We start from the raw sequence: 16,945 nt of genomic DNA, 5'->3' as shown, positions 1-16,945 counted from the left end.
CAAAGAACCAATTATTTTGGAAAAGGCAACAGGAATAGCAAGGACTGAACACACTTCGTTGAGACAGAAGTTTTTTTTTCATTTTTCAATAACTTTACCTCAGCTGCACATCAAAGATTTATTGGCTTCAGAAGCACTTTGGGGGAGATGATCTGTGATAGTATGTCAGTGGCTAACAGAAGTGTTTTAACATTAGTCACTAAAATGGAAACAGATCAACTTAACAACAATCCGATTATCAGACAGCTCTGAATTCCCGTTGTTTCAGCCATATACTCTCCTAGGGGAAACTTTCTTTTGCACCAAGAGTCCACATTGTTAGTTGGTAAATTATGCAACTACTGTCAAAACAAACATTTCACTGAAATCCGAAAGGTCAAAAAACAGTCAACCTGACAGAACCTCTTTTGTACAGTCAAAATATTCACAGAAGCCCAAGTTCCCTGCTGAACTACTGTGCTGAACAACCATAATCTGGGTAGGTGGGTCACAAAATCGCTCCCTGATCAATTGCCTTATTTTAAACATCTTTAATATGTTTCTCCTTTGAAAGAAAAAAGAGAAACATGGCAGCCAATTTGCGCACAGCAAGCTCCCACAAACAGCAATGTGATAATGACCAGAAAACCTGTTTTTTTGTGATGTTGATTGAGGGATAAATATTGGCCAGGACACCGAGGATAACTTCGAAATAATGCCATGTGATCTTTTACGTCCACATTAGAGAACAGGCGGGGCCTCGGTTTAACGTCTCACCTGAAAGACGGCACCTCCGACAGTGCAACACTCCCTCAGCACTGCACTGGGAGTGTCAGCCTAGATTTTGTGCTCCAGTCTCTGGAGTGGGACTTGAACCCACAACCTTCTGACTCAGAGGCGAGGGTGCTACCAACTGAGCCACAGCTGACAGCACCGCCAGCAATCTGCTCTGGGGCAAGGCGGTGCAGCCATTTAGCCTCCTCCCCCCCCATCCAACAGGGAGGCACCGCTGCAATGCCAGATTGGCCCAGTGCCCATCCTCAATTTGTATATGATTCTGACTCCGGGAAATGAGCTAGGGTCAGGGGCACAAGGGGCAGATGGAAGTCCTGCCCTGCTGCAGATCTGCCACCATTGTGGTTTACAGGAATTTTGGGGGTCCTATTTTAACACACCTTCTACCAGGCTAAGCAACTACAGGGATAGAAGGTGTCATTTCCCGAGTAGGCACTTGCAGCAGGGAACCTTGTCTGCTACCAGTGCATATCAAAAATCACAGGTGCAACGCTTGCAATTTTCTGAAATGTGCATGCAGTGAAATATAATGGGTGGATATTATACACAGAAGGTGCCTACACCTGGTTAGGGCAGGTGAGAGGAGAGGCATATCAGCATGGTGGAATTGGGCAATTGGGGTTCAACTGACTCTCCACCACCAGCTTGTACTCAAAGAAAGAACACATTTGGAGTTATATAATGCTTTTTCTGTTCTCAGGATTTTCCAAAGTTAGTTAATTACATTGGAAGTGCTGCCACTACTGTCATGTACACAAACAACAATGAAATAAATGTCCAGATAATTGGTTTTGATGGTGTTGGTTGTGTGGTATTACCCATCACCCCTGTGCTCACTGACTCCCGGTTAAGCAATTCCTCAATTTTAAAATTCTTATCAGTGTTTTCAATTCCGTCCATGGCCTTGCCCCTCCCTATCTCTGTAACCTTCTCCAGCCCCACAACCCTCCAAGATATCGGCGCTCCTCTGATTCTGGCCTCTTGCGCAACCCCGATTTTAATCGCTCCATCATTGACGGCCGTGCCTTCAGCTGCCGAGGCCCAAAGTGCTGGGATTCCCTTCCTAAACCTCTCCGCCTCTCTACCTCTTTTTCCTCCTTTAAGACGCTCCTTAAAACCTACCTCTTTGGCCAAGCTTTTGGTCATCTGCCCTAATATCTCCACATGTGGCTCAGTGTCAAATCTTGTTTGATAATGCGCCTGTGAAGTTAAAGGTGCTATATAAATGCAAGTTGTTGGTAAATGTTGGCCAGGACACCAGGGGAATTACTTGCCCTTCTTCAAATAGAGCCATGGGATCTTTTATCTCCACCTTAACAGATGCCAGGCCCTGGTTTAATGTCTCATCTGAAAGATTTCTAGATTATTTGAAGGATCCAAATATAGCAAAATAAGAGTATTGCATTTTACTGAACAAATTAGGAAAAAAAGAACTTGCATTTATATAGCACCTTTCATGTCCTCAGAACCTCAAAGTGACTCACAGCCAGTCAAGAGCTTTCAAAGTGTAATCCTTATTATAATATAGGGAACACGGCAGCTAATGCGCACACAGCAATGTCCTACAAGCAGCAATGGGATTAATAACCATCTCTTTCAGTGATGTTGGTTGAGGGAGAACTTGCTTTTCTTCGAATAGTCCCATGGGATCTTTTACATCCACGAGAGGACAGACAGAGCCTTGGTTTAACATTTCATCCGAAAGTCAACACCTCCAACCGTGCAGTACTTCCTCAGTAGTGCACAGAGGTGTAACACTGAAGGTTGCGATTTTACAAACCGAGGTGGGTCCGAGGCGGGCGACGTCGGTGGTGGGTCATGGTTCCACTATTGGCTCCAGCCCGGCCTCAAATGAATTTACCGTGATTGGGCTTGTTAAGCCCGCCCAGCGCGTTTCCCGGCCAATTAGAGGAAGCGGGTCCAGTGATGTTATTTGATGACGCGTCATCAGCCAGTTTCCTTAAAGGGACCATGGCCAAATTTATTTTGACATTTGTGCTGTCAGTGTTCTACAGCATTGAAGTGCTGCAAACACTAACAAGCACTACACAGAGATGCATGGCTGCACCCAAGCTCTCCCATGACTCCTTCCATATGCTTATGGAGAGAGTAACAACACACAGGGAGGTCTTCTTCCCTGCCCATGGGCGGAAGACAGGAGATCCACGCAGCCTGGATGCACATTATAGAGGAGGGCACAAGCAGGGATGTGGACAGGAGGACCTGGGTGCAGTGCCGCAAATGTTTCAATGATCTCAGTAGATCATGAAACATTAGTACAAAGCCACGCTCAACCTCATCCCACTGTGCCTCTTATCACATCCCCATCACTCTGCCTTCCCTACCCTACTCCTGCACATCCTTACTCACACCAACTTATCTTGCACCTCCACCCATCCCTTTTCTATCTACATTATCACATCCCTATCTCACTAGCCATCCCTCACACTCACCCTCATCCTAGTCCAATCATACCAACTAACAACACACAAGGGCTAGGCACTTGGGTGTTTTATGCAATGTCCATGTAAAATTTCTGTTAATGTAGGGTTAAACATTAAAACATTTATTTTCAGCACTTTGCATTTTTGGACAGATTTGTGTGCACCTTTGGAAGTGGCTTAGTGAGTTGCAGTGAATGGTGAGATATAACGGTACCCCCTGCAATGGTGATGAGTGTGAAAGGAATGGCTTGGGCATTGTAGGGATGATTTATGGTTTTGGTGTGGGGTGGTGCCAGCCTGGCGCATCATGTGGCAGCCAGGATGTACAGCCTCAAGTGAAGTAAATCTGGCCATGGTGAGGCCATCCCTGGCTTCCTGGGCAGCAATGTGCCCTGTGCAGCATCAGGTGATTGTGGAGAAGGTTGGTGTTGTTGTTGGTGCTGCTGGTGTGCCTGGTGCTGCTGATATTGGGGCTGATCGTGGTGGGATTCTGAGGACCAAGGTGAGAGAGTATAAAGGGCACCCATGCTGATGGAATAGATGGCAGGCGAAGTACAGATGACAGAAGCGATCTTGTCAATGGTGAGAGAGGTAATGGATGGAGACTTGTGTAAAGACTTTTGCAGCATGGTGAATCTGTTGTGGAAATGCAATGAGGAAGAGTTTGTGGCTGAGGGAAGATATTTCTAAAGTGGGAGCTTTTACTGTACATTTGAAGCTGTCAACTCATCAGCTGATTCAATGGCCATTGACCTCCTGCCTCGGCTTCACAGACAAGGTCTAGGCGCAGCGGGAATCCAGTGGGCAACCTGTCAAATCCAAAAAGCTGGGGAAATACCATGGGTAAGTGGCTGTAAACAAGCCACTAATGATTTTAATTGCTTCCCCCGCCACTGCCTGTCTCAGCGCTGGCAGACCCGACATCGGGAAAGTCCAGTGTGCGCATTTTGACAGCGGGTTCCTGACCCGCTGTCAATCATTTTAAATTTAACAGCTGGCCCACCACCCATCCTGTCTGCTGAGCACCGGCAAAATTCTGGCCAAAGTCTCTGACAAGGGTGTTGAACACACAACCTTCTGACTCAGAAACAAGAGTGCCAAGTCTGGCACCACAATAATGAAAACAAGCAGCCAAGAATAAGATTCTCGGGCTGATTTTACTGTCTGAGGACGGCACTCCCACGGACCTCTTCGGGGGAAGTCACAGATATGCTCCCAATGATGTGCTCTCTGGGAATGTGGAATCAGACCACATGGTTTATGAAGAACTGAATAGATCCTGCTACTATATTATACATAGTGATCATTCCTTCCCACCAGAGATTAGGATTTCTTGAACAACCGGGCTTCAACCTTAAAATTGGCTACTGTGGTAAATGCAATAATAAACCCATAAAATGGAAAGTGAAATAATCAGTGCATCTAGCCGGCAGCAATTGTTTTGAACTCTTTGAAGATTATTAATCTCAGAGTATTTTGACGTTGGGGTTAAAATCAGAAAACTTTCAGATTTTACACTCGAAGTAATTACAGGAGATGTGCAGTGAGGGCCCCTGCTCCGGCACAGAAGCTGCTGAGTGGTTCACTGCAGCCAGTAGTGGAAGGTCCAGGAGCAGCAACTTTTAAAAATATTTTTGTTCACATAACTGTTGACAGTTAAGAATTCTCAATTCGTTGTCAGACGATTACTGCCTCGGTTCTGCATCTATTTGATGACAGAATGAATTTGGAATTTATTTTCAGACAGTTAATTGCCAGTTCTCCTTTTTTTACTGCTGACTCAGAGTTTGAAATGTGTTTTTCCAATCGAAGGGGGGCGGCTAACAATGGCCAGGCAGCCATTAACAAATCCAGGTTTGATCAAACACCCTGACCTGTTTTGCACTGGAACAGGGGACAGGATGCTGATTAAACTTTCAAGAAAAATATATTCCACTGAGGAAAAAGGGGCGTAAAAGAAAAGACAGCCATCCGTGGCTAAGTAATAAAGGATAGTATCCGACTGAAAACAAGGGCATATAAAGTAGCCAAATCTAGTGGGAGGATAGAAGATTGGGAAGCATTTAAAAGCCAGCAAAGAATAACTGAAAGATTAATTAAGAAAGGGAAGATAGATTATGAAAGTAAACTAGCAAAAAATATAAAAACAGACAACAAGAGTTTCTACAGTTATATAAAAAGAAAAAAGGGTGGCTAAAGTGAATGTTGGTCCCTTAGAGGACAAGACCGGGAAATTAGTAGTAGGGAACATGGAGATGGCAAATACGCTGAACAAATATTTTGTATCAGTCTTTACAGTAGAGGACACTAAAAATATCCCAACACTGGACAAACAGGGGGCTATAGGGGGGAGGAGCTAAACATGATTAAAATCACTAAGGAGATGGTACTCGGTAAGATAATGGGACTTAAGGCGGATAAATCCCCTGGACCTGATGGCTTACATCCTAGGGTCTTGAGAGAAGTAGTGGTAGGGATTGCGGATGCATTGGTGGTAATTTTCCAAAACTCCCTGGATTCAGGAAAGGTCCCAGCAGATTGGAAAACTGCTAATGTAACGCCCTTATTTAAAAAGGGAGGTAGACAAAAGGCTGGAAACTATAGACCAGTTAGCCTAACATCTGTGGTTGGTAAAATGTTGGAGTCCATTATTAAGGAAGCAGTAACAGGACATTTGGATAAGCATAATTTAATCGGACAGAGTCAGCATGGTTTTATGAAGGGGAAGTCATGTTTGACAAATTTGCTCGAATTCTTTGAGGACGTAACAAACAGGGTGGATAAAGGGGAACCAATGGATGTGGTGTATTTGGACTTCCAAAAGGCATTTGACAAGGTGCCACACAAAAGATTACTGCACAAGATAAAAAATCACGGGATTGGGGGTAATATACTGGCATGGGTGGAAGATTGGCTATCTAACAGAAAACAGAGAGTTGGGATAAATGGTTCATTCTTAGGTTGGCAATCAGTAACTAGTAGTGTTCCGCAGGGGTCAGTGCTGGGACCCCAACTCTTTACAATCTATATTAACGATTTGGAGGAGGGGACCAAGTGCAACGTATCCAAGTTTGCCGACGATACAAAGATGGGAGGGAAAGCAGTGAGTGAGGAGGACATAAAAAACCTGCAAAAGGACATAGACAGGCTAAGTGAGTGGGCAGAAATTTGGCAGATGGAATATAATGTTGGAAAGTGTGAGGTTATGCACTTTGGCAGAAAAAATCAAAGAGCAAGTTATTATCTAAATGGAAAGAAACTGCAAAGTGCTACAGTACAAAGGGATCTGGGGGTCCTGGTGCATGAAACACAGAAGGTTAGTATGCAGGTACATCAGGTGATCAGGAAGGCCAATGGAATCTTGGCTTTTATTGCAAGGGGGATGGAGTATAAAAGTAGGGAAGTCTTGCTTCAGTTATACAGGGTACTGGTGAGGCCACACCTGGAATACTGCGTACAGTTTTGGTTTCCATATTTAAGAAAAGATATACTTGCTCTCGAGGCAGTTCAGAGAAGGTTCACTCGGTTGATTCCGGAGATGAGGGGGTTGACTTATCAGGAAAGGTTGAGTAGGTTGGGCCTCTACTCATTGGAATTCAGAAGAATGAGAGGCGATCTTATCGAAACATATAAGATTGTGAGGGGGCTTGATCGGGTACATGCGGGGAGGATGTTTCCACTGATGGGTGAGACTAGAACTAGGGGCATAATCTTAGAATAAGGGGCTGCCGTATCAAAACTGAGATGAGGAGAAACTTCTTCACTCAGAGGGTAGTAAACGTATGGAATTTGCTACCTCAGAGAGCTGTGGAAGCTGCGACATTAAATAAATTTAAAAAGGAAATAGACAGTTTCCTAGCTGATAAGGGAATTAAGGGTTATGGGGAGCAGGCAGGGAAGTGGACGTGAGTCTAGGTTCGGATCAGCCATGATCCTATTGAATGGCGGAGCAGGCCCGAGGGGCCGTATGGCCTACTCCTGCTCCTACTTCTTATGTTATTAAAGTATCAGGTGCTTTTACTATCTCAGGGTTTCCATCTCAACGTTAAAGAAACATTCAATGTAGACATTAATAACCAGGGCAATTTTCAAATTAATTCTTAGCATATAGCATTCTGCGACCTCTTCTGAACTCCCACGTGGTATCACATATAATCTATGCTCCATTCAGGAACACAGGCTTTATCACATCATGCACAGAAACATAGAAGATAGGAGCAGGAGTAGGCCATTCGGCCCCTCGAGCCTGCTCCGCCATTCAATGAGATCATGGCTGATCATCCAAATTCAGTACCCTGTCCCTGCCTTCTCCCCATATCCCTTGATCCCTTTAGCCTTAAGAAATATATCCAACTCCTTCTTGAATATATTTAATGAACTGGCCTCCACCGCCCTCTGTGGCAGAGAATTCCACAGGTTCACCACTCTCTGGGTGAAGAAATTCCTCCTCATCTCAGTCCTAAATGGCTTACCCCTTATCCTTAGACTATGACCCCTGGTTCTGGACTCCCTGGCCATTGGGAACATCCTTCCTGCATCTAGTCTGTCCAGGCCTGACAGAATTTTATAGGTTTCGATGAGATCCCCTCTCAATCTTCTAAACTCCAGTGAGTATAAGCCCATTCGACACAATCTCTCCTCATATGTCATTCCTGCCATCCCAGGTATCAGCCTGGTGAATCTTCGCTGCACTCCTTCCATGGCAAGAACATCCTTCCTCAGATAAGGCGACCAAAACTGCACACAATACTCAAGGTGCGGTCTCACCAAGGCCCTGTACAACTGCAGCAAGACATCCTTGTTCCTGTACTCGAACCCTCTTGCTACGAAGGCCAACATACCATTTGCCTTCTTAACCGCCTGCTGCACCTGCATGCTTAACTTTAGTGACTGGTGCACAAGAACACCCAGGTCCCTTTGCACTTCCCCTTCTCCCAATCTGTTGCCATTCAAATAATAATCTGCCTTCCTGTTTTTGCCACCAATGTGGATAACCTCACATTTATCCACATTATAGTGCATTTGCCATGTTTCTGCCCAATCACCCAACCTGTCCAAATCGTACTAGAGTTTCACGACAGCATACCCCCCCACCCAGCTTTGTGTCGTCTGCAAATTTGGAGATATTACATCCAATTCCCTCGTCCAGATCATTAATATATATTGTGAACAGCTGGGGTCCTAGGACCGATCCCTGCGGTACCCCACTAGTCACTGCCTGCCACTCGGAAAACGACCCGTTTATTCCAACTCTTTGCTTTCTATCTGCCAACCAGTTCTCTATCCAAGTCAATACCTTGCCCCCAATCCCATGTGTCTTAATGTTGCACACTAATCTCTTATGCGGGACCTTATCGAAAGCCTTCTGAAAGTCCAAATACACCACATCCACTCGTTCTCCCTGATCTACTCTACCAGTTACATTCATGCCTGCTCTTTTGGTCGAACAAATTATTTATGCCCATCAATTTATCTAGTAATACCATTTAAAATGATTGGGATCAACCTTACTAGCAGTGTTAATTATTTTTGTTTCACTGTTTCCCTGCTTAATGTCATAGGTATAGTATATGGCATATGTTTAACAGCACTGTGGGAGAACCTTCACCACACGGACTGCAGCGGTTCAAGAGAGAAAGCTTAATATTTTATTCAACTACTAAAATGCAGTTGCAGGCAACTTGGCTTCTTTAATGTCCCAAGGTGTAACTGTTATACCTTCCCAAGGTCAATTAGAAGCTAATTGATCTTGGGCAGGCATCAGGTCAAATAGAGATCAGACACACTTTTCTTTTTCTTTCTCCTAAAGTAAACTAGGAGCAATTTTCTTTTGCCGAGAGACTTTTTCTGCAGATTGAAAATGACTAGCTTTCTTCTCTATGGTTTAAAAAAAAAGTGATACAGAAATTTGCATGTGTGACAGTATGACACCTGAAGTATGATGAAGATGTATCAAAGGCGATAGAGATAGATGTCTCTGCGCAGTCCCTCAGTACATTAACAGCTAGATTTGTTTCAGAGCTCCTTACCCTCCAATGGACACAAGCGAGGTACCTTTTCCGGCATTAACTTTCCATCTTTATGAAGGCAATAGAGCTCAGCGATCTCCTGTCGGCAATGCTTGCTCTTAGCCCTGGAGAGTGCGGACAGTGCTTCCTTGCCTGATATCTCACATCTGGGAACCTGTTCATAGTGGATTTCTAGAGAACCTTTTCCAATCACCCCACCTTTGTAGTGGCTCCCAGTCTTGTAATTTGGTTGTAAATTGCTGGCATTTTTGACCTTATAGTTCCCATACTGCAGGACTTCATTGGAGTTCTTGCCCAACAATGAATGGTCCTTGGCTTTGCCCACCTGCTCATACTTGGCCTTCTGCACAATTGTGGTTTTACTTTTCACTTCCGACTGCAACTTTTGCCTTTGCAGTCTTGGTCCAAAATTACTATTGTCAATATTTTCAAAGTCTTTCGGGACAGAGTTTTCATTATTACTGTCGATCCGATTTTTCTCCTTTGGCTTGCGAGAAAGAAGCACGTCCTGGAAAAGAGACACAGAAACAGGTTGTTAATATTAGAAAGTCAGTCAGTTAACAAATTTGATAAGTAGAGTAACTAAAGAACAAAGGTCACTTTCAAGCTTTGACATTCAGGAGCAGATCTTCCTGTTCTTGTGCATGGGCATATTAGATGGCCAGGACACAGCACAGAGGAAAATAGGGTGCAGAGAATTACACGACAAAAATGAAGCCCACCCAGTTTCCTGTCCATTTAAATTATGGACAGAAAATTGGATAGGCTCTGTTACAGGCGTATGATCCTCCTCGCCCCATTTTTTCTATGGACCATGCCTAGCCGATCCAATATGCTCATGCACAATAACAGGCAAATCTACTTCTCAGTGTTGGCTCACTACACAAGCCCTTCACTATAAGTTTCCGAGATATATCCAATATATTGGCTGATGAAACGTGTTAAATCAGCTCCTCTGTTTGTATGGCTCTCCTTGTAGAAAGGGGCCAATTAACTTTAGCTATTAATGCAATAAACTACACTAACTGAGCTGAATTTCATGATATCACAGGACAAGTTTTCTATACAAAACATTTAATCCCAGGCTGCCTCTGCGCTGCACTCTTAACAAAAAAAAGCAAGGCAATTAAAGGAGCTGAAAAGTGTATAGGTTTCTCCCTTTACGATTATGAGGAATGAGTACAATAGATTCTCTGTTTCACCAAATGTATCATCTAAAAATCAGCCTGCCTGTTAGAAATGACCGTCCCCTTCCGCCCAACACCAGTTTTTCTTTTTCAATTCCAGTTTCAGTAAAACCAGCTCAGCTGTGCTGTGATCTGGCAACAGAAAGGAATTGTACTTGGCTACATAGAACATGACTGTGCCGACGTCCATGCAGAAATCCAATACAGGATCTCGTGTGTGTCCATGTTCACAGAAAATATCAAAGCAAAAGCCCAGTGTTAAAATAAATTTCATTCACTTTGATACCAACAAACCCAGACAGACACAGACACATTACTTTTGGCACCAATTTACACAGTATAATACTTTTACAGCTATTTCAGTCAATCAATTTTAAATGATTAATTAATTACAACTCTGTCCTTACATTCTTGAAAGGCACTAATCGATCAGAATGCCATCAACCCAGCCATGGTGAGTAGAGTCATAGGCCCCGATTTTCTGGCCGCCGTTAGGCGGCTTTTCATGCGGCCGGGGGCCGAAAATCGGCGAAAAAGCGGGTCGGGACCCCCCCCCCGCCTGATTTCCCGCCCCGTCCAACTTTCGGACTGCCGTTTACGCGCGCCCCGCTTCAGTCCCGGCCGCCGCTGGCGGGACTGGTCGTCAGAGCACTAACAAGCAATTATCTGCTTGTTGAAGTGGATTTTCCCGTGCCATTGCGACTTTGGGGCTTTCCCCACCTGAAACCCGCCTGCAGGGAACCCTGCTGCTGAGAGCTGGTGTGAAAACAGCTGGCTTGCTTGCTTGCAGCAGCAGGTCGCTGAGGGCTGAAGAGATTTAAATAGGCAGCATTTGCAGGCTGCAGGACCTTGTTGATCAAGGCTTGGGGGAACTTTTTGAAGCCTTAGGAGCAGCTGCAGAAAGTTGGAGCCTCACACACTTCTCCAGTGTGAGCTCCTGGGAAGCCCCTCTCACCACCCTAACTCAGCGCCCCCTCAACGGAGGCATCTGCCAGAAGCATGGGAGGCCTTTGGGATGTTCCCTTCCTGGCATTAGAGGATCTCCAACAGCAGAGGCGGCAGCAGCAGAACCAGGAACAGCAGGATGAGCACCAGGCTGCTGCTCACTCACCTGAAGCTGCACAGGCCAGAAGGGGCCAGCGCTTGGAAGTAGCTTGAGAGCACCTTTCTGTGCTTTAGGGGGCCAGTGGGACCCGTTTCTGCACTGGCAGTCCTACTCAGAAGGACTTCCATGAAGATCTGGTTTCTCTGTTCAACAGATGGCCATCGCTCCTCAAGAGATGTCATTCTCTTATGAGCACTCACCATGTTTTCCGTACCCTGGCGAGTTATCTCCTGCATGGAGGTTGCCAACCTTTCCATGGTGATGCGTTCATGCGCCAATGACGCCACAAAGGCTCTGCTCATGGTCGCTATGGACTCCTCCATTTGCTCAGCACTCGCAGCGACCCTGGAGACAAAACCTGCCAGAGACTCCTGCATCTGTGCATGGAGATCCATCACTTCTTCTCTTGCGGATGGACCCAGAGGCAGAGGGTCGTCATGCAGCACAGCTGAGCTGAGCTGGTAGAGTCCTGCACCCTCCGACGAGGACTCTCCACTGCTGTCCCTGTCTCCAGAATCTGCTGAGGCTCACTTGTGAGTTGTGAAACACCAGCTGACAACACTACTCTATGTCCCGAAGGTCCCCCCGAGGTGTGAGTGTCTGCACTGGTGCTGGGTGCACTTACTTCTGCTGATGCTGCGCCCTCAGAGGTTGGAGCTTCCTCTGAGGAGTCTGGCTGCACAGCCTCTTCCTCCTCCACAGTGAGGACGGGGGCTCTGGATGGTACTGTGGGGGAGTAAAGGAAGGAGATAGAGATGTAATGCCAAGGTTCTTCTGGTGACTCCCAGCGAGTTGGCATCTGCTGACACCTGCATCCATGCAGCATTGGTCTCAGTGGGAGGCCTCTTCCTCCCTGACCTAGGGAAGAGGACCTCCCTGCGGGCCCCAACCCCATCCAATAATGCCTGCAGTGAAGCCTCGTCGAATTTGAAGGCAGCTCGGCCTCTGCCGCTGGCAGCAGCTGGTGCAGGCTCCTCTGCCATTGTGCAAGAGTGGTTGAGAAGCCTGCAGAGGTGGAGAAGCTTGCTGGACACTTTGAAAGCACCATGAATGATGACATCATAGTGTGGGGATTTCTGACTCGAATTGGACAATTAGCAAGGCTTCCCACATGCTGGGAATTAATTGGCCACTTGAGGGAAAATTGCGTGGAGCTGGCTGACACTTTTTTATGTGTGTCAGAAACCCCACATTCGGGGAAATCCGACCATTCCCCACACAAGCCGAAAATCGGGGCCATAGTCTTAGAGTTATACAGCACAGAAAGAGGCCCTTCGGTAAATCGTGTCCGCGCCAGCCATCAAGCCCTGTCTATTCGAATCCCATTTTCCAGCACTTGGTCCGTAGCCTTGTATGCTATGGCATTTCAAGTGCTCATCTAAATGCTTCTTGAATGTTGTGAGGGTTCCTGCCTCTACCACCCTTTCAGGCAGTGAGTTCCAGATTCCAACCATCCTCTGGGTGAAAAAGTTTTTCCTCCAATCCCCATTAAACCTCCTGCCCCTTACCTTGAAACTATGCCCCCTGGTTATTGACCCCTCTACTAAGGGGAAAAGTTCCTTTCTATTTACCCTATCTATGCCCCTCATAATTTGTACACCTCAATCAGGTCCCCCCTCAGCCTTCTCTGCTCTAAGGAAAACAACCCCAGCCTGTCCAGTCTTTCTTCATAGCTGAAGCGCTCTAGCCCAGGTAACACCCTCTCCAATGCACCCTCCTATAGTGTGGTGACCAGAACTGCACACAGTATTCCAGCTTTGGCCTAACTACCGTTTTGTACAACTCCATCATAACCTCCCTGCTCTTATATTCTATGCCTTGGTTAATGAAAGCAAGTATCCCATATGCCTTTTTAACTACCTTATCTACCTGTCCTGCTGCCTTCAGGGATCTATGTACATGCACACCAAGGTCCCTCTGATCCTCTGTCCTTCCTAGGGTCCTACCATTCATTGTGTATTCCCTTGCCTTGTTAGTCATCACAAAATGCATCACCTCACACTTTTCAGGGTTAAATTCCATTTGCCACTGTTCTGCCCATCTGACCAACCCGTCTATATCGTCCTGTAGCCTGAGGCTTCCCTCCTCGCTATTTGCCACTCCACCAATTTTCGTGTCATCTGCGAACTTGCTGATCATACTTCCTACATTCATATCTAAATCATTAATGTACACTACAAACTGCAAAGGACCCAGCACCGATCCCTGCGGTACACCACTGGAACAGGCTTCCAGTCACAAAAACGACCTTCGACCATCACCCTCTGCCTCCTGCCACTAAGCCAATTTTGGATCCAATGTGCCAAATTGCCCTGGATCCCATGGGCTCTTACCTTCTTGGCCAGTCTGCCTTGTGGGACTTTGTCAAAAGCCTTACTGAAGTCCATGTAGACTACATCAACTGCACTACCCTCATCCACACACCTAGTATGGCAAAGTATTACATATCTGACTTGGTCATTTAGATATGTTCCACCCAAGCCTGGCAGAATAGCAATGAATATAAACTGAAATGCATTTTACTCTTTCTTTCTCACCAGGGTGACTTTACAAAGATACTATACTGACTGAAACATACGAGGAGTCATTTAACACCACATTTGTTTATTACTGTATAATATACTTTTAACCGGGAAGATACGCCATTTTCACGATGGTTTTTAATGTATCTTCTGAGTCATTTTAATACCTAATAAAATATCTGGTTGTCAACAAATTTAATTTCAATGAATTCAGTTGGAAAAGCCTGACTTCGTTATGCTGTACAAACTCCTAACCGCGATATTGTTTTCTGGACTTTTAATGGGCGTCATCAGTTCAGCACAGTTTTTTGGTAAGTTCAGTTCCTGAAACAGCCTGCTTGGAAACCTCTTTCTGCTGTGCTGCTCTTTTGGCTCCTGAGAGAAGTTCGTTCTGTGGCAGTTCTGATAACTGTGACAGCACAGTATCTCCCAAAGAGTTTGAAATGGTTTTTATTAAAGCTGCAACAAAAATATTGGCCCTGAATTTGTGGTCGAAGGCTTCCCGTGGGGAAATGCCTTCGAGCCGCAAATAAAATGCCCGCGTACCTGGTGATCCGGGAGGTACGGAGACTCGTGGTGCTGGGCCTCTACGGATACCCGTGGGTAGAGGCCCACGTATCCCAGGGGCGAAAGCAGTTCGCAAGCACCCTGGGGTCACATGGGCCAGCCCAATGAATGACAGAAGGGGAATCCCCATTCATGCTTATGGAGGTTCAGTATGTACGGAAACCTCAAGCATGAATGGGAATACCCCAAAAATACCTCTACACGTCAAATAAATTTAAAAAATTGCATATTTAAAATTAAATAAAATTCCATTTAATTAAATATTTAAAACAAATTTATATTTGAAAAATAAATGTAAATGTTTTAAAGTAGCTAAAAATAAACCTACCTTATTTCACAGGTTTTATAATGTATAAATGATTTTTTTTTAATTATCAAACTCTTACGCTGGTAAAAGCAAGCCTTAAGCCAGGCGTAAAAATTTCATGGGCATTCGTTGGGCAGAAGTTGGGCAAATAGCCTAACTCTCTGCCCGCTGATGCCCTTTTCCCGGGGTGCATTGGATCTGTTAAGAAGATTGTTGACAGATCGCAAGTTCCGGATTTTCACGCATGCGCTCCGCACGCCTAAGCCCGGAACTTGCGCGGCCCCTACGGGTGCGTACGCACCTATAGGGGCTGCAAATTACGGCCCAATAAAGTTGCACGCTCAATGATGTAATTGTGCAGTTAGCTATGAAGAAGACTTTGTGACTCCAGGAGGTCATAGGTTAGTAAACTGGGCAAATAGATGTTGGATGAAATTTAAGGCAGGGAAATGTGCGGTGACACATTTTTGGAAGAAAAATAAGGAGGGCAAATACACTAAATGGTAAAACTTTAAATGGAGTAGAGAGATATATACAGATCTTTAAAAGTCAGAGGAAAAATTCAAAGCTGCATTTGGGATCCTTGGTTTTCTAAATAAAGACTTGAAAGACTTGCATTTCTATAGCGCCTTTCACGACCTCAGGACATCCCAAAGCACTATACAGCCAATGAAGTGCTCTTTGAAGTGTAGTCACTCTTGTAAGGTGGGGAAAAATGGCAACCAAATTGCGCACAGCAAGCTCCCACAAACAGCAATGTGATAATGACCAGATAATCTGGGTTTTTTTAAAGTGATGTTGGTTGATTGAGAAATATTAGATAATAGGGAAAAAGAGTAATATTGGATAATAGGGAAAGAGAGTATGAAAGCAAAGAAGTAACAGCTAAAACTTATATAAATGGTTGGCTCAGCTATCGTTAAAATATTGCGTCCTGTTTTGGGCATCATACTTTTAGATGTCATGGCCATGCAGAAGGTATAGAGATTTACTAGCATAGTACCAGAGCTTTAGTTATGAGGAAAGACTATAGAACAGGGGCTCTTTTCACCAGAAAAGGGAAGGTTAACAGGAGATCTGATAGTATTCAGAATTATGAGGAGTTTTGATAATAGAAATAGTTTTTCCATATTCACATTAGTCAGTGAGTCAGTGACCAGATGGCATTAATTTAAGATCATCACCAAAACAACAAGGGGAAGATTAGAAGATTTTTTTTAAACACTGTGGTTAGGAAATGGAATGTCCCACCAGAAACAATAGTGAAAGCAGAATCCATAATAGCTTTTAAAAGATGTGGTTAAATATTTGAAAAGGAAAATTTTGGCGTAGGGAATGGGATTAAATGGATAGCTCTTTCAGAGAGCTAACATTCGGCACAATGGGCCGAATGATCTCCTCCTGCGCTGTAAAATTCTATGATCCTATTTGTCACCGAGCCCTCCTGGTTTATAAACAGAGAACTGAGAACAGGTTTTAGAAGGAACCAAAATCCCTTTAAAATGGAGGTTGAATCTTGCAACATATCATTGAACCAGCAAGGAAAACAGCAGCTACTTCCTACAGCTCATTACTGCTGGCAGATTATTCACCTCGAATTATCTTCAAGTCTTTGAGTACTGATATATTATCCTCGTGGCCAAGGGGAGAAATCCCTTTAAATAGCCACCTGAATGGTGAATAAATAACCAAACAAACTTCAACCGACAGAGACCAGCACAGAAATGGCTGGCCTTTGAATATCCTTTTACTCCAGTGATGACTGTAAGCTTCAACTTGCAGCAGCAGTACAAAATCAAAGCGTTAGTTCTACTACTGTGACTTAAAGCTTACAATTATCTCCAGAGTGCAGGTCAATCGACAGGTAGAAAACTACAGTTTACAACAGTCATACTATTCAATTCTGGGGTTCATATGGTTGAGTTTCAAATCTCGAGCAAAATCTATAGGGAATGCGAGAAGAGCCAGACCTGGTACTCCAGGCTTAATCCATACTGTCAGAGGAGAAGA

The 16,945-nt window shown here is 44.8% G+C and overlaps 1 protein-coding gene across 1 annotated transcript in view; it reads right to left on the bottom strand.

Annotated features, from left to right (window-relative positions):
- The window catches only part of xylt1 (xylosyltransferase I), a 292,461-nt gene that overhangs the window by 161,653 nt on the left and 113,863 nt on the right, over positions 1-16,945 (bottom strand). The window contains exon 2 of the mRNA XM_086000811.1: positions 9,248-9,755. Coding sequence (XP_085856937.1) covers positions 9,248-9,755 — 508 coding nt within the window. The remainder of the gene's footprint in view (positions 1-9,247; positions 9,756-16,945) is intronic.

The sequence above is a fragment of the Somniosus microcephalus genome, chromosome 11, assembly GCF_052327205.1.
Source record: "Somniosus microcephalus isolate GS21.2 chromosome 11, FLI_Smic_1.0, whole genome shotgun sequence".
NCBI lineage: Eukaryota > Metazoa > Chordata > Chondrichthyes > Squaliformes > Somniosidae > Somniosus > Somniosus microcephalus.
This window is presented reverse-complemented; position numbering and strand designations above follow the sequence as displayed.